At 40.5% G+C, this 22,841-nt stretch overlaps 1 protein-coding gene across 1 annotated transcript in view; it reads right to left on the bottom strand.

Moving 5' to 3' along the window:
* The window catches only part of IL5RA (interleukin 5 receptor subunit alpha), a 61,579-nt gene that overhangs the window by 36,909 nt on the left and 1,829 nt on the right, over window positions 1-22,841 (bottom strand). The window contains exons 4-5 of the mRNA XM_061127768.1: window positions 22,542-22,649; window positions 28-168 (exon numbers count right to left, since the gene is read on the bottom strand). Of these exons, the coding sequence (XP_060983751.1) occupies window positions 28-168; window positions 22,542-22,649 (249 nt within the window). The remainder of the gene's footprint in view (window positions 1-27; window positions 169-22,541; window positions 22,650-22,841) is intronic.

The raw sequence follows: 22,841 nt of genomic DNA, 5'->3' as shown, positions 1-22,841 counted from the left end.
CCCACACGTCCCTGTCCCCAGGCATACCTGTCTCCTTCGGGCCGATCCTCTCGTTCCTGGTGACCAGCCGCGCTCAGTAGCCGACAGCCAGGACCACCTCCACGCTGTCAGCGCCCGTGGCTGCAGCCACAGCTCCAGGCCCGGGGCGGATGCTGCATGTGCCTGGCTCTACCCAAAATAAAGGCAAATTAATGCTCAGCCCTTAACAAGTCGAGCTCTGTAGGGAAAAACCTAGCAGAGGGACAAGTTAGATGAGAGCACGGCCGGTGGGAGCATGTAGCAAACCTGAGCTGTCTGGGGGAGATGTGACACTCTTGGCACCTTGCCTAAAAATTCCCCCGAGCAGCATTTCAAGTCATGAAAACAAATGAGGTGATTTGATTTCCCAAACTTTATTATGTTTGAAATGCAAACAGTTAACAAATAGCTACATACATTAACACATTTTTCAGTAACTGTGAAAGGAGGCACATACCCTTTTACAAGAAATATTAGAAATTGAACCGGGTAATTCAGTTTTTGACCTGATGATTCATTAAATTGGGTATCAAATACATTAATCGATATGGCTGTAAAAAGTCACTTTTCATGTGTTAATAAGTTGTAGGCTCATAGAGGGTTAAGAGAATCTGATTTTTCTTTCCATGTCTTCCTTTCTCTCTCTTTTTTTTCATTCCATCCATTGCTTCAGTATATATGGAAATATGTTTACACTGATTGGGGTGAATATTTAATAAAATAGTGAACCTGAAACCGAGTGAGATATTTCAGCAAGTTTTTGAGATTTTATATAAAATCAAACATTTTTTAAAAAAAATCCCAGAACCCTCAAAAGAAACAGAAAGCAGAATGCCTTCAGTTAGAGCCAGGGCAACCATCTCCTTTTTTGTTGTTGTTTCTGCATTTGTAACTTTTTTATTAATTCATACTTCCTCATCAAGTTATTTTATCCTGTGCCCTATTTTTTAAACTCATATATTTCCTCAGAAAGCTTAGCAGAATCTCTGTTCTCATTTTAATCTCAGAAGTATCTGCAGCAGCGGGTAACAAGCGTCTTAAACAAGAATCAGCAAAAAACGTAGGTTTTATTCCAGTGTGACTCACCTTCACACGGACTACACACCTCAGTTAGCCCAACACAAAGGAATAGAATATTACACCCAGAGTGGGCATGACTGGCCTGATAACACGTCTACAGTAACATTATTAGTTCCATTCCTGCTAATAATACAGTTCTAAGGGGTTTTGTTTTCCCCATTTCTTCATGTAAAAGTTTGCCATAATTTACAAGTCATTCTCTCACTTTTCCTATTCCCCACCTGCCCCCACCCCTGCCATGTAATGAAATTATTAGGAGGTGGAGCCCAGGGTGGTGTTAGAGAGAAAGTCAGATGAATCAGCTCTGGATCCCCACTTACTGAGAAGCGCAGGGCCTTGCCATCAGAAGCTGCCGCAGGGCACTGAAAATGCGCCTTATCTCTGGGTACACTTTTGACTTAGAGGCAGATCTTCTTCACTGCTTCATCATCGCAGCTGTAATGGTTACAAACTCAGAGCCAGTTCCCTTGACGATGGGAGGGCAGCAGGGCTCCTCTAAGCAAATACCAAGGAGCATTTGTGAGCAGGTAGTTCTGGACGAGCCTTAACCCTATAAGGAAACTCCTGAGGACTGAACTGCTGTTGAGTGAAGGCTGTCTCTGCTCCTGATAGCCGCTATCTGATAACTGTCTCATCTGCATTGTCACTGTCTTTCTAGATGCTTTGCTCTGTTCAGGAGTTGCAGTGAACCCTGGCTCCTGGTTGGCAAGGTGAGCAACTTTTCCCTGGGCACTTTGCAGAATTTCCCTTTTCTTCGTGTGCTTCGTTCAGCTGGAGCATTTTTTGTGCCACTGGCACATAGAGCCAGACACACGATTTGACAGAAAAATGGGGAATCTACCGCTCCCTAGAGGCTGAGCAGCAGTTTTCAGAGGTTCCTTAACCCTTCTCTGCTGTGTTAGCAGGTCCTGCGCCCTCAGACAGACGGGTGTGTGCCGGGGCGGGGCGGAGGACGCAGTTGTTGGTGTCACGAGTTGTGGCCTTGGCGAGGCTGGGCTCAGCCTGCACAGGGTGACGGCGGCCGTGCGTTTCCGTGCACACCCGAGACCTGCTGTCTCTGGTCTCCCGGCTCCCCGTGCAGCACCGCAGCTGGCCTCCTCAGCACCTCCAGGTTAAGGAAACCTAGCTGGGTGCTCCTGTCCCTTGTTCCGTTTCTGTCTAGGGAATTTCCAGGCGAGTGACTTGCAAGCCTGACTTTTAAAAATATGTTTCCCAGGGTTTGAATAGATGAAAATGTCACTTAGCCTTAGTAAGTGCCTGAGGCAGGTGGAAGTCTTTCCCTTTGAAAGGGTGTCTCCAGGCTTAGCCCACGGGGGTGAGTAACAGCAGCCCCTGAGAAGTGGGAACGGAGGGGCCCAGGTCCCCACAGAACTGATGCGAGAGAGGCAATGGCCAGGTAAGCTGAGGGGTTCAGTTTACAAGATGAAAAAGGACGGGCACCCCAGTGAGACTTCCTGCAAGTCAGTGAATGTCTTCTGCAAGGACAGTCACTAGGGCTCCGAAGGTAATCATTTTAACAGTTGCCGAAAAAGAGCCAGATCAGTTGTTATTAGATGATCTGAAAAAACATGATTTTCCTTGGGGAAAGGAAAAGTTGAACTGGGAACTGAGAGAGATCCATTGATTTGCTAAGATGGACCCAGAGAAGTTTAGATACAATATCAGCCATCTGACCTACTTTTTAGAGTCCTGCATCTAATTTTAGTTGCAGCATATTTGTCATCCTTGAAACCTTAAAACTAGTTACTAATTGTTGTGAGGGCAATAATGTCTGACCAGGAAGGCTGTTTTAACATTTTCTATGTTTCTTATATTCATTTATTCAAGAAATATTTATCAAATCCATCTGTGCAACATGCCAAAAGCTATTACACTTTATCAGCCATGCCAGTATTAAAAACCCAAAGAAATATGCTTGCATTTTGTTCCCATGCCCTGTTTCCAAATAAACCCAAGGAAAATAAGAGGTACAGCTTTGTGTAGTTTAGTTTTGGGGGCAAGAACAGTCTTCTTTAGAATAAACTGTAAATGTCCAAAGATAGTATAATGGAACATGTTGGAAGAATTCACATAAATGGGTTTTCAAAAAGTGAAACAAAAATTGGCCTGTATTTTTTTTGCTGCTTAGTTTTAATTGGAGGATAATTGCTTTACAATGTTGTGTTGGTTTCTGCCCTACAACAACATGAATCAGCCATAGATGTGCATATGTCCCTTCCTTCTTGACCTGCATTTCTTAAGAAGCAAAATAATCCAGGTTTAGCCAGAGTATAGTTGACAATGTGAATAGTAATGCCTTGGAAATTAGGATTATGCGGTTCTTCCTTGAACCCTTGTTAAAGGCACTTGCTAAAGATTTTACCTGTAGGAATCCATTCTGTGGGAAATGTGACATATAGACCAAGATTTATCTGAGAGAGAGGAAGAAAACACAATGCATTGTACTTTTACTTCAAATAGGAAAAGTAGTGTGGAAATGGTTAAGAGAAATATATAACTTTCTCAAGGTTGAAATAGGTTGATAATAAACAGAGTGTTTATCAAGAACTGTTAAACACAGGGTACTATGGGAAAATGCTAAATAAAAACAACAGGAGTGCAAATATATATACACACACACATATATATGTATGTATGTATGTGTACTTACTTTTTTTTCATAATCTCGTATTCTGTAAAAGACCAAAATGATAGGCGTGGTTATCTCTAAGTGGTAGGTGTTTTAGACAGCTATTGCTACAAAGCAACCAACCACAAACACCATAGTGGGAAACAGTGATAAGCATTTATTTCTTGCCCAAGCTTCAGAGTTTTGTGCAGGATCTGGCTAAACCTGGCTGGATTCCAGATCACAGAGTGGCTTCAGGTTTATTCCAAGCATCTGTTGTTCATTTGGAACCAGTGGATACACAAGGCATATTCTTTTCATGTGATCCCAAAAGTGCAAAAAAGTAAGACAAACTGGACATGGGCATTTGAAGTGTCTGCTTGTGTCACCTTCACTGACATCCCAAGAGTCAGGACAAATTGCATGGCCAAGCCCTGAGTCAAACGGCCCACACCCAGAATACACTCCCCGCCCCCCCACCTTGATAAGACAGGGTGTGCATGTGTATAACCACGAGAGAGGAGTGAGAATTGGGACCAGTAGCTTGTTCTACCACAGTGGGATTGATCTTTCCATTTCTTTTTCTAAAATATTTGTTGTTGGTTTAATTTATTTGGCTGTGCTGGATCTTTGCTGTGGCACTTAGAATCTTCAATATTGGAGAAGGAAATGGCAACCCACTCCAGTATTGCCTGGAAAAGTCCATGGACAGAGGAGTCTGGCGGGCTGAAGTCCATGGGATTACATGACAGCATGTGTGCATGAGGGTGAAGGGAAATGGGTTGGTAGCAATAAAGTGGTAGAACTAAAAAAAAAAAAAAAAGAATCTTCAATATTTAGTTGTGGCATGCAGAATCTTTTAGTTGAAGCCAGCAGGATCTTTACTTGGGTATACAAGTTCTTATATAGTTTTGATATGTAGGATCTAGTTCCTTGACCAGGGAACGAACACAGGCCTCCTGCATTGGGAGCTTGGAGTCTTAGCCACTGGACCACCAGGGAGGTCCTTTAATTTCTTCTTATGCTTCTATTTATGCAAATGTTTACACAAATTCAGGAATAGTTGTGTTTTTTTTTAAATATTAGAGAAATAGAGATCAATGGAATAGAACTGAGAGTCCAGAAATAAGCCCTCACATTTATGGTCAACTGACTTTTTGACACAGGGGCCAAGATAATTCAGTGGAGGAGAAAAAACCACTGTTCAATAAATAATGCAAAAACATATGCAAAAGAATTATATTCAACCCTTATACCTCACAGCATATACAAAAATTAACTCCACATGGATGGAAGTAGAGATTATCATACTAAATGAACTATGTCAGACAGAGAAAGACAATGTCATATATCACTTGTGTATGGAATCTAAAAAAATAATACAAATGATCTTGTTTACAAAACAGAAATAAAGACATAGAAAACAAACTTATGGCTACCGAAGAGGAAGGGAAGGAGGGATAAATGAAGAGTTTGGGATAAATAAACAGGAAGGTCCTACTATGTGGCACAGGGAACTATATTCAATATCTTGTAATAACCTATAATGGAAAAGAATTTGAGAAGGAATATATATGCTCACTTTACTGTATAGCAGAAACTAACATATATATATTTACACACACACACACACACACATATACACATATCCAAATCAAAGTAGATACCAAAAGCCAATATGTGCATGAAAACCTGCTTGACATCATTATCGCAAATTAAAACCACAATGAAATACCTCTTCACACCCACTGGGATGGCTAAAATAAAAAAGAAAGGCAGTAGTATTGGTGAGGATGTGGAGAAGTTGGAACCCTCAGAGACTGTTGGTGGGAACGTAAAATGGTGCAATCACTTTGAAGAACAGTCTAGTAGTTTCTCAAAAATGTTAAACACAGAGTTGCTATATGACCCAGCAATTCCAGTTTTTGACAAATACCCAAGAGAACTGAAAACAGACAGCCACACAGAAATGTCTACGTGACTGTTCATAGCAGTATTATTCATAACAGCCAAACAATGAAACAACAGAAGATGTCCATCAACGGATGAATGGATTGAGAATATGTGGTATATCTCTGTAATGGAATGTTATGAAACCTTAAAAAGGAATGAAGTGCTTACGCATGGTATAAAATGGATGAATCGTGAAAACATAAAGCTAAGTGAAAATAACCAATTCACAAAACTGGCTCTGTATAGTTCCCCTTACATTAAACATTTAGAATAGGCAAATCTATGGAAAAGAAAGTGGATTTGTGGTTTCCTAGGGCTGGATGGTGAGAATTTGGGCAAAATGGTAAGTGATCGCTAATGGGTTTGAGGTTTCTGTTTTATTTACCATTATTTTTGATCGGAGTATAGTTGTGTTACCCTGCTGTGTTGGTTTCTACCTTACAGCAAAATGAGTCAGTCATACGTGCACACACCCCCTCTCCCTTTTGGATCGCCTTCCCATCCATGCACGTCGCCACAGATGACTGAGTAGGCTTCCCTGAGCTGTACGGTGTGTGCTCATTCACTGTCTATGTCTACAGTCCCAGCAGCGTGTGTGTGTCAGTCCCACGCTCCCAGTTCCTCCCGCCTGCTTCCACTTGCCCCTGTTCCTGTGCTCTACTTCCGTCTGAGGGTTCTTTTGAGGTAATGAACGTGATGAAACGTTCTGATACTGATTATACTGATGGTTGCCAATTCAGTGACTATACTAAAAGCAGTAGGTATGTTTTATGACATGTGAATTATGTCTCAGTAAAGCTGCTATTTAAAAAAATAAATAAATGAACCAACAGGATTTAAATAGTATCCCAGGTATTAATTGAACAATCCCAATAAAAGATAAATCAATTTACAGTCTACGCTGCTGTGCGGAGTCGCTCAGTCGTGTCCGGCTCTTTGCGACCCCATGGACAGCAGCCTGCCAGGCTCCTCTGTCCATGGGGATTCTCCAGGCAAGACGACTGGAGTGGGTTGCCATGCCCTCCAGGGGATCTTGCCAACCCAGGGTTGGAACCCAGGTCTCCTTTATTGCAGGCAGATTCTTTACCAACTGAGCCACCAGGGAAGCCCCTTACTGTCTATAGCTAAAATTAAAATTGAAGGCATGTATTTATTCAGCAAGGAGTCTGAGTAACTTAGGCTTTTTCATTTCTTTACTCAGTAATCAGTTTTATTTCACTGTTTGCAGTTTTACTGAGATATAATTGACATATAACAGTGTATAAGTTGAAAGTAAACAATGCAATCATTTAGTGTAAGTATATAGTGCAAAAAGATTTTGCAGAGGCCAGTTCTTTGCTCTCAAAGCCAGATACAGGAAATTAGCTAGAGTGTAAAAAAACTAAGTAAAAGTTAAACTTACTTCAGGAATGTAAATCAGCGTTCCGTTTTAGCCTAGAAGGAACCTCCTTTGTGCTTGAAACTCTCAATTGCTTTATCTACATTGTCATACAGTATCCCATAAACTTATTTTATATGTGAGTAAACTGAGGCTTAAAGAACTTACTTAGCAGAGCTTCTTTATAATGTTTTCTAAAGCCATTTTTCCCAGGATGGCAGAACTTTATAACTGATAGTTATCTTAAAAGAAACAGTAAAATACATACTTAACTGGGGGTAAATACTTTATTGAATGTTGGCAGGCGGGGAAGGTATGAAGGGAAGACTTCCTTGAGAAACTTTTAATTATTTGAGGGTGTCTGAACTCCTATGGGAAAGCCTGTCTCTGATTCTACTCTAAGTGCTGCATTTACGTGCCGGTTTTATTTTTGTACAGAGTATTACATCTTTGTTTCTACGGCTAGATGCGCAGACAGGTCTTTATTTTATCTGGCTCGGTTTTATCAGAATCCATTAGGGTAAGCAGTGTTAAGGAAAGAAGAGGACGGGGTTGGTGTTATTACAGCAGGGAATTCCAGATGAATTCCTATGAAGATAAGAAATACAGTGGAGAATATCAAAAGGAACCTGGTTTAGATCCCTCTTGGTTCTCATCCGAGGCTACTGATAAGTCAGAATTTTGAAGGTGATTATTCTCAGTCTTTCAGGCTTCCCTGATAGCTCAGTTGGTAAAGAATCCGCCTGCAATGCGGGAGACCTGGGTTCGATCCCTGGAAACATCCCTTGGAGAAGGGAAAGGCTACCCACTCCAGTATTCTGGCCTAGAGAATTCCATGGACTGTATAGTCCATGGGGTGGCAAAGAGTCAGACACGACTGAGTGACTTTCACTTCACATTCTGTCTTTACCCTTGGGCCTCTGTTCTTTTAACTATTACCAAAGTCCCATCTTTTAAAATTAATGACCCAGTATGAAATTTCAGAACAGCTAAAATTGATTTGTCTATTTACTCACCTCTTTTAAATGTAAAATAAAATTGCGTTTGTGTGTAAAATCCCCCAGCACCAATGAAAATCGCAATTCTACATTTGCTGAGAAATATCTTTATTTGTCCTCTGGGAGATCTTAAACTTTAGTTGGCTTCTATTAAACTTTTACGAGAACAAAATGAGTGAATGACTTTTTCTTCAAGCAGATACTTTTTGTTGTTTCAAAGAAAGAACACACACTTGAAGCAGAACGTGTTCTTTTAAACAAATTACTCAAAACAAAAAAGTAAAAATATGAGGAAGAGGTTTGGGTAAGATAATCACTACCACCCCAAAGTTGCAGAATATTAAAATTTTGTCATAATTATGTTTTTATCTGACTTTGTCTAAATATTGCTTCAGATATCTCCCCAAGGGGGTCAAGTCTGCTATCATTATAAATTCAGATCTTTATGTGAATTCTAAGTCTCCCTTCTCTGTTCTAATATAAAATGCAAATGCTCCTGGGAGCTGTGATCTGTTTAGGAAGGCTTTTGCTAAAAGGTCCTGGCAGGGGAAATAACAGAACTGTGATCAGAAGGGTGTCACGGTGTCATTTAATAGTTTTGCCTCCATTCAACCTTGTGTTTTTACTTGACATCAAACCACCTGCCTAAAATCCAGAAAAGGGAAAAAAAAGAAAGAAAGGGGAATATATTCAGCATTGAGGTCCATGCAGTGAATGTCACATGCTGACCAGTCAGTTGTTTTGTGACATAATAACCCTTGGGTTTCCTGGTCCTCCCAGCCCCCAGTCACTAAAGCACACACGTGGCGTTGCAGTAGGCTGATACATGGTCCCCTGGAGATGTCCGCAGCCTAGGTCCCGGAGCCCATGAATGTACCACCTTACATAGCAGATATGAATAGGGTGAGTGTATTTTGATAGGAAGATGATGCTGGGCTATCCAGGGGGCCCAGTGTCATCACAGGGCTCTTGTACGGTGGCAGGCAGCTGAGCGAGGAAAGACTATATTATGTTGGTGTGCTGTAAAGATGGAGGGAAGGCACCACTATAAGTTGGAATTATTATTACTCCAGGGGTCTCCAGAAGGAATTTAGCCCTGTGCACCCATTTTATACTTCTGGCCTCCAGAACCATGAGATAATAAATGTATGCATCAGGCCCTTCCTGCCATTCTCCATGTTGCTGCAAGACCCATCACGTGAAAACACAAATGGGGCTATAAAAAGCCCTATGGAGAAAAGCCTTAATTTCTTTGTATTACCTTTAAAAAGAAATCCAAATGCCATCCTGTGAAGTACCCAGCCTTGTGCTGGACCTGGTCCCTGTCTGTCTCTCCAGGTTTATCAGAAGACAGTGGCAGTTTCCAAGTCAGATGTCTGGGTTTGCATTCTGCTTGTGCCACTTACCACCTGTGTGACCTTGAACAAATTAACCTGCCTGTGCTTCAGTGTCCTCATTGGCTGTTTGTGAAGGTGGATTTACAAATACAATGCCAAACACTGTCCTAAGAACAATATAAATAGTTAGATGAACTTATTATTGTGAGTATTCACACATGTCATTGGCTCATAGAAGACACTAAACAAACATTTGGTTGGATGGATGGATGGATGGATGGATGGATGGATGGATGAATGAAAGAAAATAGTATTACATTCACAACTGCTATTTTTTGTTGTTCAGTTGTGTCCAACTCTGCCACGCCATGGACTGCAGCATGTCAGACCTCCCTGTCCTTCACCATCTCTTGGCGCTTGCTCAATCTCATATCCATTGAGTCAGTGTTGGCCATCCAGCCATCTGTTCCTCTGTCATCCTCTTCTCCTCCTGCCTTCAATCTTTCCCAGCATCAGTACCTTCTCCAGTGAGTCCGCTCTTGGCATCAGGTGGCCAAACTATTGGAGCTTCAAATTCAGCATCAGTCCTTCCAATGAACACCCAGGACTGATCTCCTTTAGGATGGACTGGTTGGATCTCCTTGCTGTCCAAGGGACTCTCAAGAGTCTTCTCCAACACCACAGTTCAAAAGCATCAATTCTTTGGTGCTCAGCTTTCTTTATAGTCCAACTCTCACATCCACACATGACTACTGGAAAAACCATAGCTTTGACTGTATGGGCCTTTGTCAGCAAAGTAATGTCTCTGCTTTTTAATACACTATCTAGGTTTGTCATAGCTTTTCTTTGAAGGAGCAGGTGTCTTTTAATTTCATTGCTGCAGTCACCATCTGCAGTGATTTTAGAACCCAAGAAAATAAAGTCTGGCACTGTTGCCATTGTTTCCCCATCTATTTGCCATGAAGTGGTGGGACCAGATGCCATGATCTTTGCTTTTTGACTGTTGAGTTTTAAGCCAGCTTTTTCAGTCTCCTCTATCACCTTCATCAAGAGACTTTTTAGTTCCTCTTCACTTTCTGCTATGAGGGTGGTGTCATCTGCATATCTGAGGTTATTGATATTTCTCCCTGCAATCTTGATTGCAGCTTGAGCATCATCCAGCCCAGCGTTTCTCATGATGTACTCTGCATATAAGTTAAATAAGCAGGGTGACAATATACAGCCTTGACATACTCCTTTCCCAACAAATTCTCTTGCTTTTTCTATGATCCAGTGGATTGAGCTCTGCCTTTTCTAAATACAGCTTGAACATCTGCAAGTTCTCAGTTCACGTACTATTGAAGCCTGGCTTGGAGAATTTTGAGCATTACTTTGCTAGCGTGTGAGATGAGTGCAATTGTGCAGTCGTTTGAGCATTCTTTGGCATTGGAATGAATACTGACCTTTTCCAGTCCTGTGGCCACTGCTGAGTTTTCCAAATTTGCTGGCATATTGAGTGCAGCACTTTAACAACATCATCTTTCTGGATTTGAAATAACTCAGTTGGAATTCCATCACCTGCTATACATACGCAATTGCTTCTTTCTCTAGTTTGCAGAAATGAATCTGTTAAGTTTCAGAAGAACATAATCATAACTTAGATGAGTGAAGAGACAGCTACACACTTGGGAGCCAAATTTTGGCAACTGAAATATATAAACTGGATCAAAGATGTGATTTCTGGTGAAGAAAGATGGAAGCTGGCCACTTTTGAGGGAATCTTTAACCAACACTAAACTTATATTCTAACTAGCATTAGTGAGTTTTCAGATGAGAATTGATAACTGTTAAGACCTAATGTTGTTACATATGATAATTACTGATACATATTTGTTCTTATCTCATATTCTTAACATTTTTTTTAATAATATCTTGCCTACTCATGGATATGGTGCTTTTAGAAATATGATAGAAGCCTGCCCTCCTCTAACAATACTGTCTGTCCATAATATTTGCTTTCGGTTACATTGTGGCTTCTCTGGTGGCTCAGTGGTGAAGAATCCGCCTGCAGTGCAGGCAATATGGGAGATGCGAGTTCGATCCCTGGGTCGGGAGGATCCCTTGGAGAAGGTCCAGTATTCTTGCCTGTAAAATCTCATGCAGAGAGGAGCCTGGCAGGCTACAGTCCATAGGGTCGCAAAGAGTAGGACACGACGGAGCACACACAAACACGATTGCGCGATATACTCTACAGAGAGAACATTTCCCGTAGGATTGCAGGTGGGAAATGGCAGTTCCTGGGCAGGTGAGCTCTGATGTCCCTCAGGACCAGTTTATATTAAGAGATTATAGTCAACACACTGTGTGGAAGAGGAAGGACTTCTGTAGTGCTGTGGTCATCTTCACTATACTGAGGAGGGGCATTTTATGTATAAAGTTCGTCCCCTTTTAGTTTAATAGCCTCAAAACTCTTTCTTCTACCTTTACATGTAAATGCTTTAATAATTGAATTCATTTGAATAGGCATTCCTTGAGAGTCTTAAAATATATACTTAAAAAACTTCATGGTCTAGCTGTTTTTTGCTAATTTATAGAAAGAGAGTGTTTTGGTTGAGTTTATTAAGGTATAACTTACATACAGCAAAGTTTACCCTTTTTAGTGTACTGTTCTGAGTTTTGACGAAGACATAGGCATGCGATTGCCATCATTATCAAGATACAGAACCGTTCCATAACCTGCCCTCCCAGATTCTCTCATGCTCCTTTGTAGTAAACCCCTCCCTCTATCTGCTGACCTGTTTTCTGTCTCAATAGTGTTTGATCTTGTATTAATTTTTCTGTTTATTTTTTTAAAATTGTAGTATAGTTGAGTTACAGTGTTCTTTTCATTTGTACTGTACAGTGAAGTGACTCAGTTATACATAGCCATAAATCCACTCTTGTTAAAATTCTGTTCCTAGCAGGTTATTAAAGAGTATTGAGTAGAGTTCCCTGTGCTATACAGTAGGTTCTTATTGTTACAGCCACGCTTTCCGGGAAACAAACTCACTCAGAAGGACAATGCAGATAGTGGAGTGCAGTTTATTACGCCGGCGGGCCCAAGGCAGAGTCTTCTATTAGCCAAGGACCCCGTCCAGCATTTGTGAAAATCTTTTATACCCCATGCGTACGTGTCCAACCACCACCCCAATTCCCTTGAGACTTACATAAACAAAGGAAGGGTAAATACAACTACAATAACCCCATCATTCACATGTTATGTGTTCAAACAGTTAATTATCAATAAGCCCGCAGTTACATTCCAAACAGTTAAATAATCAATAAGCCTGTGGTCACGTTCAAACCAGTTCATAATCGATAAGCCTGTGATTACATCCTGATAGATACGGAAAAAATTTATGACCTGTCCGGAGACAGGGATGATTATGTTATGTTTCCTCTTAGGCAATGAGTAACCTGGATGTGATCTTTAAGATTCCCCTGCCCAGAGGGGGTCTTATCCTTCCATTGTCATTCCCACAGGCGCTAAGCACAGAGTTCAGAGTCCACTGGAGAGGTGGCTGAGCACGACCAGCACGGACAGGCCTGAGATGGAGTCCAGGCCCTATGAATTCCTTCTTCATTATTAGTTATCTATTTTAAATACAATTGTGTATATATGTTCATCCCAATTTCCCAGTTTATCGCAGCCCCTTTTCCCTTGGTAGCCTTAAATTGGTTATCTACATCTGTGACTCAATTTCTGCTTTGTAAATAGGTTCATTTGTACCTTTTTTTTTTTTTTTTTTTTACATTTCTCATATAAGTGATATCATATGGTGTTTGTCTCTCTGTGTCTGACTTACTTTACTCAGTATGACGGTCTCTAGGTCCATCTGTGTGCTGCATATGTCATTATTTCATTCTTTTTCTGGATGAGTAACATCCCATTGTATGTATGTAGCACAGCTTCATTATCCCCTCCTCCATCAGTGGGCATGTAGATGGCGCCCTTGCTTTGGCTGTTGTAAATAGAGCCGCAGTGAATATTGGGGTGCATGTACCCTTTTTTTTTTTGCATGTACCCTTTTGAACTGTGGTTTTCTCTGGATTTATACCCAGGAATGGGATTGCTGGATCAAATGGTAATTCTGTTTTTTGTTTTTTAAGGAACCTCTATACTGTTCACCATAGTGGCTGTACCAACTTATTAATACAGTCCCACCAACAGTGTAGGAGGGCTCCCTTTTCTCTACATCCTCTCCAGCATTTATTGTTTGCAGATGTTTTTGATGGTGGCCATTCTAACCAGTGTGAGGTGGCACCTCATCGTAGTTTTCATTTGCATTTCTTTAGTAATTAGTGATACTGAGCTCCCTTTCTTGTGCCTCTTGGCTGGCTGTCTGTATGTCTTTTTTGGAGAAAGGTCTATTAAGATCTTCCACCCATTTGATTTGATTTTTGTTGTTGTTCTTTGATCTTGAGCTGTGTGAATTGTTTGTATATTTTGGAGCCTAGTCCCTTGTCTGTTTTGTTTGCAAATATTTTCTCTCATTCTGTGGATTTTCTTTTTGTGTTTTTTTTTTTTGATGGTTTCCTTTGCTGTGCAAAAGCTTTTGAGTTTAATTAGGTCTCATTTGTTTACTTTTGTTTTTATTTTTATTACTCTAGAAGGTGGATCAAAAAAGATATTGCTGCTGTTTATGTCAAGGAGTGTTTTTCCTATGTTTTACTCTGAGTTTTATAGTATCTGGTCTAATGTTTAGGTCTTTAATACATTTAGAGTTTATTTTTGAGTAGTGGTGTTAGGGAGTGTTCTAATCTCACTAATTTACATGTAGCTGTTCAGTGTTCCCAGCACCAGTTATTAAATAGATTATCTTTTCTCCGTTGTATATCCTTGCCTTCTTTGTCATAGATTAGGTCACCATACATATGTGGATTTATCTCTTGACTTTATATCCTTTTTCCATTGATCTGTATTTCTGCTTTTGTGCCAGTACCATACTGTTTTGTAGTATAGTCTGAAGTCAGAGAGCCTGATTCCTCCAGTTGTGTTTTTATTTTTCAAGATGGTCTTGGCTATTTGGAGTCTTTTGTGTCTGTCACTATACTTTTGCTTCCTCCAGGGAGTCCCATAAGTAGAATCATTCTGTATATAGCCTGCTGAGTCTGGCTTTCTTGACTGGAGTTTTTGACATGTTGTTTGGATTAGCAGTTAATTCATTTATATTGCTGAGTAATATTTCTTTGTATGGACAGACCAGTTTATGAATCCATTTATTTTTGAAGTAAAGTTGACTTATTCCCAGACTTGAAGGATTATCAGTAAAGCTACTCTAACAATTCACATATATATATATAATTTTTTTTAAGTATGAATGTAAGTTTTTACTTCTCTCAAGTAAATATCTAGGAGTAGGGTTTCTGGGTTGTCTGGTGGATATATACAGAACTTTATCAGAAACCATCAAGTTGTTTTCCATAGTGGCTGCATCAGTTTGTATTTTCACCAGCAATGTATGAGAGCTCCAGCTGGTCTACATCCTCACCTGCATTTGATATTACTATGTTTTTTTTTTTTTAATTAAAATGTTCCCTAGGTATGTAATGACATCTCATTGTGGTTTTGCTTTGCATTTTCCTGATGTCTGTTGATGTTCAGTTCGTTTACATATGCTTGGTGGCCAGCCATATAGCTTCTGGCTGGCCATTTATTCAAATAAATGGCCATTCCATTTATTTCTGCCTTATACTGTGTTTGTTTGCATATACTTTAGCTATGCTTATATTTGAATTTATTATTTATTGTATAAATTCAAATCTATAACTATGTGCTTCTATATAAAAATGCAAGTAATTGTTACATATTAACCTTGAATCCTAAGACCTTGTCAGATTCACTTACTGGTTCTAATAGTTTTGTCAGTTCCTAAGATATCTGTGTAAACTACTATGTGATCTGAAAACAGTTTTGCTTCCTTCTCAATTCTACAACTTTTTAATGTTTTACATTAATGTGTATTGGAGTATAGTTGCTTTGTAACGTTGTGTTAGTTTCTGCTCTACAGCAGAGTGAATCAGTGGTATGTATACATATATCCCCTCTTTTTAAAATTTCCTTTCCATTTAAGTCACCACAGAGCATTGAGCAGAGCTCCCCGAGCTAAACAGAAGGTCCTCAGTAGTTACCTGTATTACACATAGTATCAGTACTGTATATTTGTCAATCCCAGTCTTCCCTTTCATCCCAGTACCCTCCCGCCTTGGTGTCCATACATCTGTTCTCTATGTCCTTGTCTCTCTCCCTCTGCTTTGCAAATAAGATTATCTATACTGCTATCCTAGATTCCACACATTTGCATTACTGTATGATATTTGTTATCTTCTTTCTGACTTATTTCACTCTGTATAACAGTCTCCACGTTTATTCACATCTCTACAAATGACACAATTGTATTCCTTTTTCTGGCTGAGGAATATTCCACAGTGGTCTTTCCCGGTGGGTCAGTGGTAAAGAATCTGCCTGCCAGTGCAGGAGGCACAGGTTTGATCCCTGGCTCAGGAAGATCCTCTGAAGAAGGAAATGGCAACCCACTCCAGTCTTCTTGCCGGGGAAATCCCATAGACAGAGGAGCATGGTGGGCTACAGTCCATGTGATCGGAGAGAATCAGACACAACTTAGCGACTAAACAACAATAATATTCCATTGGACATAAGTACCACATCTTTTTGAGCAAACTCTAGGAGATAGTGAAGGATCGGGAAGCCTGGTGTGCTGCAGTTCATGGGGCTGCATGAACTGTCAACAGCAAGAGTCAGACACAACTTAGTGACCGAACACCAGCAACCGCCACATCTTTGTCCCTCTGGCTGTTTGTGGGACAGTAAGGTTGCTTCCATGTCTGGCTGTTGTTAATAGTGCTCCATGAACATGGGTTTCATGTGTCTTTTGGAATTATGGTTTTCTCTCAGAGTATGTCCAGAGTGAAATTTCTAGGTCATATCATAGTTCTCTTTTTAGTGTTTCAAGAGACTTCTATACTGTTCTCCATCAGTTCAGTTCAGGTACTCAGTCATGTCTGACTCTTTGTGACCCCATGGACTGCAGCACGCCAGCCCTCCCTGTCCATCACCAACTCCCAGAGTTTACTCAAACTCATGTCCGTTGAGTTGGTGATGCCATCCAACCATCTCATCCTATGTCATTCCCTTCTCCTCCTGCCTTCAATCTTTCCTAACATCAGGGTCTTTTCAAATGAGTCAGTTCTTCGCATCAGGTGGCCAAAACATTGGAGTTTCAGCTTCAGCATCAGTCCTTCCAATGAATATTCAGGACTGATATCCTTTAGGATGGACTGGTTGGATCTCTCTGCAGTCCAAGGGACTCTCAAGAGTCTTCTCTGTTCGCCATAGTCATTATATCAGTTTGCATTTCCTCTGTCAGTGCAAGAGGGGTCCCTTTTCCCCACACCCTCTCCAGTGTTTATTGTCTGTGGATTTCTAAATAATGACCCTTCTGGTTTGTGTAAGGTGGTGCCTCACTGTGGTTTTGATCTGCATTTCTCTAGTAATTAGTGATGTAGAACATCTTAGACTTTTTGGCCATCTGCATGTCTTCATTGGAGAAATGTCTATGTACGTCTTCCACCTATTTTTTGATTGAGTTGTCTTCATAGAGCTGCATTCGCTGTTTGTATATTTTGGAGATTAATCCTTTGCCAGTTGCTTCATTTGCACATATTTCTCTCATTCTGAGGGTTGCTGTTTCATTTTTTTAATGGTTTCCTTTGTTGTGCAAAAGCTTTTAAGTTTCATTAGGTCCTATTTGTTTATTTTTGTTTTTATTTTCATTACTCTAGAAGGTGGCTGAGAAAAGAATCTTGCTGTGACTTATATCAGAGAATGTTGTTTCTATGATTTCCGCTTAAGAGTTTATGATTTCCTCTTAAGAGTTTCATAGTGTCTGGCCTTGCGTTCAAGTCTTTAATCCACTTTGAGTTTACTTTTGTGTACAATGTGAGGGAGTATTCTAGTTTCATTTGTTTACCATGTAGCTGTTCATTTTTCCCAGTACCACTTATTGAAGAGACTGTCTTTCCTCCATTGTATATTCTTGCCTCCTTTGTCATAGATTAGATGACCATATATGCATGGGTGTATCTCTGGGCTTTCTATAATATCTTTTACTTCTTTTCCTTGCCTTATGTTAACAGTTTGAACTGTGGTAAAATGTTGAAAAGAAATACTGAGAATGGGCATTCTTTTTGCTGATGTTAGCGGCAAAGTGGCCAATATTTTATCATTAAGTATGATATTACCGGCATATTTTTCATAGATGCTCTTTGCCAGATTGTAGAAGTTGTCCTACTAATTTTCAGAGTTTTTAATCATGAATATATGTTGAATTTCTAGTGCTTTTGATTCCGAAAATCCAGCCTCTGTGCCCCAGTGCTGAATTGGATGTTGAAGACAAGAGTTTTGGATGAAGTAGAAAAGAATAGCATCATTGCTTTGCCAGGCAAAGGGGGATACAGCAGTTTCATGCCTTCAAAACCGAGTGTCTCAAGCCAGAAGTGTCTCAGCCCTCACAGAATTTCTGTGAGGAGTTTTATATAGCAAAGGTGAAGATGCTGCAAGGGCCAGGGTGTGTGCGGGGCCTGTGCGCCTTCAATCTGGGCCTTAGGTGACCTTTTTTAATTTTAATTTTAATACAATTGCTTTACAGTACTGTGTTAGTTTCTGCTCTTCAGTGAAGTGAATCAGTCATATGCATGTATGTATCTCCTTCATCAGGCTTCCCTGGTGGCTCAGCTGGTAAAGAATCCACCTGCAATGTGGGAGACCTGGGTTCGATCCCTGGGTTGGGAAGATCCCCTAGAGGAGGGCATGGCAACCCACTCCAGTATTCTTTCCTGGAGAATCCCCATGGACAGAGGAGCCCGGCGGGCTTTAGTACACGGGGTTGCAAAGAGTCAGATATGACTGACTAAACGCAGCACAGCATCCCCTCTCTCTTGGAGCTCCCACCCGCTCCCATCCCACCTCTAGGTCTTCACAGGTCCCCGTCCTGCACTGCGGATTCCCACTAGCTGTCTGTTTGACACATGTAGTGTATATTGGTCAGTGCCAATCTCCCCCCAGTTTGTCACCCGCACCCGATGTCTGCAGGTCCATTCTTTAAGTCCGTGTCTCTATTCCTGCCTTAGAAATAGGTTCATCTATACTGTTGTTCTGCTTCCACGTGTATGCATTAATGTCCAGTATTTGTTTTTCTCCTTCTGACTTGACTTCAGTCTGTGTGGCAGACTCTACGTCCACCCGTGTTTCTACAAACGACCCTGTTCCGTTCCTTCTAGTGGCTGAGCAATATTCCATTGTGTGTATGTGGTACATCTTCTTTACCCATTCATCTGCTGTTAGACATTTAGGTTTTTTCCACGTCCTGGCTTTTGTAAATAGTGCTGCAGTGAACATTGGGGTACCTGTGTCCTGGATATATGTTCAGTAGTGGGATTGCTGAGTCATACGGTTTAATTTTTTAAGGAGCCTTCATACTGTTCACACAGTAGCTGTATCAATTTACAGTTCCACCAGCAGTGCAAGAGGGTTCCTCCATACCCTCTCCAGCATTTATTATTTATAGATTTTTTGAAATTACTATCCTTTAAAAATATTTATTTGTATTTTGATTATGCTGCATCCTCTTTGCTTTTGCCAGGCTTTCTCTAGTTGTGGCAGTGTGGGCCACTCTTGCACTGTGCATGCTTCTTCTTGTGGTGGCTTCTCTTGATGCAGAGCATGGGGTCAAGGCACTTGGGCTTCAGTAGTTGTGACTCACAGGCACTAGAGCTCAGGCTCAGTAGTTCTGTGAACAGGCTTAGTTGCTCCAAGGCACGTGGAATCTTCCCGGAACAAGGATTGAACCCACGTCCCGTGCATTGTGAGTTGGAGTCTTAACCACTGTACTACCAAGAAGTCCTGTTTATAGATTTTTTTACTGATGGCCATTCTGATTGGTGTGAGGTGATACCTCATTGTAGTTTTGATGTGCATTTCTTTAATGATGTTGAGCATCTTTTCATGTGCCTTTTGGCCATCTGTACATCTTCTTTGGAGAGGTGTCTACTTAGGTGTCCCAACCGTTTTCTGATTGGGTTTTTTTTTTTTTTTTTTTTAATACTGAGCTGCATGAGCTGTTTATATACTTTGAAGAGTGTTCCTTTGTTGCTTTGTTTGCAAATATTTTTTCCCATTCTGAGGGTTGTCTTATCTTATTTATGATTTCCTTTGCTTCAACGTTTACGTTTAGTTAGGTCCCATTTTTATTTTCAGTACTCTAGTTGGTAGGTCAAAAAAGATGCTGTGATTTAGATCAAAGTGTGTTTTCTCTAAGTTTTATAGTGTTTTACATTTATGTCTTTAATCCATTTTGAATTTATATCTGTGAGTTTTGCCATCAGAACACACTGGTCATAGCAAACACCCTCTTCCAACAACACAAGAGGCAACTCTGCACATGGACATCACCAGATAATCAATACCAAAATCAGATTGATTATATTCTTTGCAGCCAAAGTTGGAGAAGTTCTATACAGTCAGCAAAAACAAGACCTGGAGCTGACTGTGGCTCAGATCATGATTTCCTTACTAAAAGATTCAGGCTTAAATTGAAAAAAGTAGGGAAAACCACTAGAGCATTCAGGTATGATCTACAACAAATCTCTTATGATTATTCATCAGAAGTAAAGTCCAATGCTGTGAAGAACAAATATTGCATAGGAACCTGAAATGTTAGGTCCATGAATCAACGTAATTTGGACATTGTCAAACAGGAGATGGCAAGAGTGAACATCGACATTTTAGGAATCAGTGAACTATAATGGACTGGAACGGGCGAATTTAATTCGGATGACCACTATATCTACTACTGTGGGCAAGAATCCCTTAGAAGAAATGGAGTAGCCCTCATAGTCAACAGAAGAGTTCAAAATGCAGTACTTGGGTACAGTCTCAAAAATGACAAACTGATCTCCTTTTGTTTCCAAGGCAAACCATCCAGTATCACAGTAATCCAAGTCTGTGACCCAGCCACTAATGCTGAAGAAGCTGAAGTTGAACGGTTCTATGAGGACCTACAAGACCTTCTAGAACTAACACCAGAAAAGATGGCCTTTTCATCATAGGGGACTGGAATGCAAAAGTAGGAAGTCAAGAGATACCTGGAGTAACTGGCAAGTTTGGGCTTGGAGCACAAGATGAAGCAGGGAAAAGGCTAACAGAATTTTGCCAAAATAGTGCACTGGTCATAGGAAACACCCTCTTCGAACAACAACACAACAGATGACTCTACACATGGACATCACCAGATGGTCAATACAAAAATCAGATTGATTATATTCTTTACAGCCAATGATAGAGAAGCTCTATACAGTCAGCAAAATAAGACTGGGAGCTGACTGTGGCTCAGATCATGAACTCCTTATTGCAAAATTCAGACTTAAATTCAAGAAGGTAGGGAAAACCACTAGATCATTCAGGTATGACCTAAATCAAATCCCTTATGATTATACAGTAAAAGTGACAAAAAGATTCAAGGGATTAGATCTGATAGAGTGCCTGAAGAACTATGGACGGAGGTTTCTGACATTGTATAGGATGCAGTGATCAAAACCATTCCCAAGAAAAAAGAAATGCAAAAAGGCAAAATGGTTGAGGAGGCCTTACAGACAGCTGAGAAAAGAAGAGAAGCAAAAGGTAAATGAGAAAAGGAAAGATCCATCCATCTGAATGCAGAGTTCTAAAGAATAGCAAGGAGAGAGAAAGCCTTTCTAAGTGATCAATGCAAAGAAATAGAGGAAAATAAGAGAATGAGAAAGACTGGAGATCAAGGTTGCTGGGAGAAATATCAAGTTCAGATATGCAAATGATAACAAACTATTGGCAGAAAGCAAAGAGGAACTAAAGAGTCTCTTGATGAGAGTGAATGAGGGGAGTGAAAAGAAGGGTTTAAAACACAGCCTTCAAAAAACGAAGATTACAGCATCCAGTCCCATCACTTCATGGGAAATAAATGGGGGGAAAGTGGAAACAGAGACCTTTTATTTTCTTGGGCTCCAAAATCACTGCGGACAGTGAGTGCAGCCTTGAAATATAAAGACGCTTACTCCTTGGAAGGAAAGCTATGACAAACTTAGCATATTATAAAGCAGAGACATCACTTTGCCAACAAAGGTCCCTGTAGTCAAAGCTATGGTTTTTCCAGTAGTCATGTACGGATGTGAGAGTTGGACTATAAAGAAGGCTGAGGGTCAAAGAATTGATGCTTTTGAATTGTGTGCTGGGGAAGACTCTTGAGAATCCCTTGAATATCAGGGATATCAAACCAGTCACTCCTAAAGGAAATCAACCCTGAATATTCATTGGAAGGACTGGTACTGAAGCTGAAGCTTCAATATTTTGGCCACCTGTTGTGAAGAGCAGACTCATTGGAAAAGGCCCTAATACTGGAAAAGATTGAAGGCAGGAGAAGAAGGGAGCAACAGGATTAGATGGTTGGATTGCATCACCAACTCAATGGACATGAGTTTGAGCAAACTCTGGGTGATAGTGAAGGACAGGGAAACAGCTGGTGTGCTGCAGTTTATGGGGTCACGAAGAGTTGGATACAACTAAGCGACTGAACAGCATAGTGTTAGATATTGTTCTTATTTCATTCTTTTATATGTCACTGTCCAGCTTTTTCAGCACCTCTTATTGAAGTCTTTCTTGTCTCTATTGCATACCCTTGCCTCCTTTGTCATACATGAATTGCCCATAGATGGGTGGGTTTATCTGTGGGCTTTCTATCCTGGGCCATTGGTCTATATTTCTGGTATATTTCTGGTTTTATGGTAGTACCACACTTTCTTGATTACTGTGGTTTTGTAGTATACTTTGAAGTTGGGAGCCTGATTCCTCCAGCTCTGTTTTTCTTTCTCAAGATTGCGCTGGCTGTTTAGGATTCACATGTTCTCCCAAAGAGCTTCTCTGGTCCTTTAGTCTACAATGAAGAATGTTAACACCTTTAATTTGTTGGGGGTTTTATTTCTGTAAAAGAGCTCAAAGATACTGTTATTTGTATCCCTTGAGTTGGAACCAAGACCCTGTCCGAAGGCTACATTACTGTGTCTTGTCTGCTCCTCACTTGTCTCTGTATCCCCTCCCTTACCTGACTGACAACTGTTTGAAAGGTTTCTGTGCCCAGGAGCCCCAGAGGGTCCAGCTCTGTTTCACTTATTCTGCAACTATAGGGATCATACAGTTTTTCTTTATCAGCCTGTAATATGATAAGTAACACTGACTGTTTTTTACATGTTGAATCCACCTTGCATTCCTGAATAAACCCAACAGTATCCAACTTGATGGATTCAATTTGCTAATACTACATTAGAGATATTTGTTTTTGTGTTCATATGAATATTAATCTATAAATTCTTTTTGGGTAGTATCTATTTGAAGTTTGTTATCA

The sequence above is a fragment of the Dama dama genome, chromosome 24 (assembly GCF_033118175.1).
Source record: "Dama dama isolate Ldn47 chromosome 24, ASM3311817v1, whole genome shotgun sequence".
Taxonomy (NCBI): domain Eukaryota; kingdom Metazoa; phylum Chordata; class Mammalia; order Artiodactyla; family Cervidae; genus Dama; species Dama dama.
Note: the sequence above shows the minus strand (reverse complement) of the source record. Positions and strands in the feature narration are given on the sequence as shown.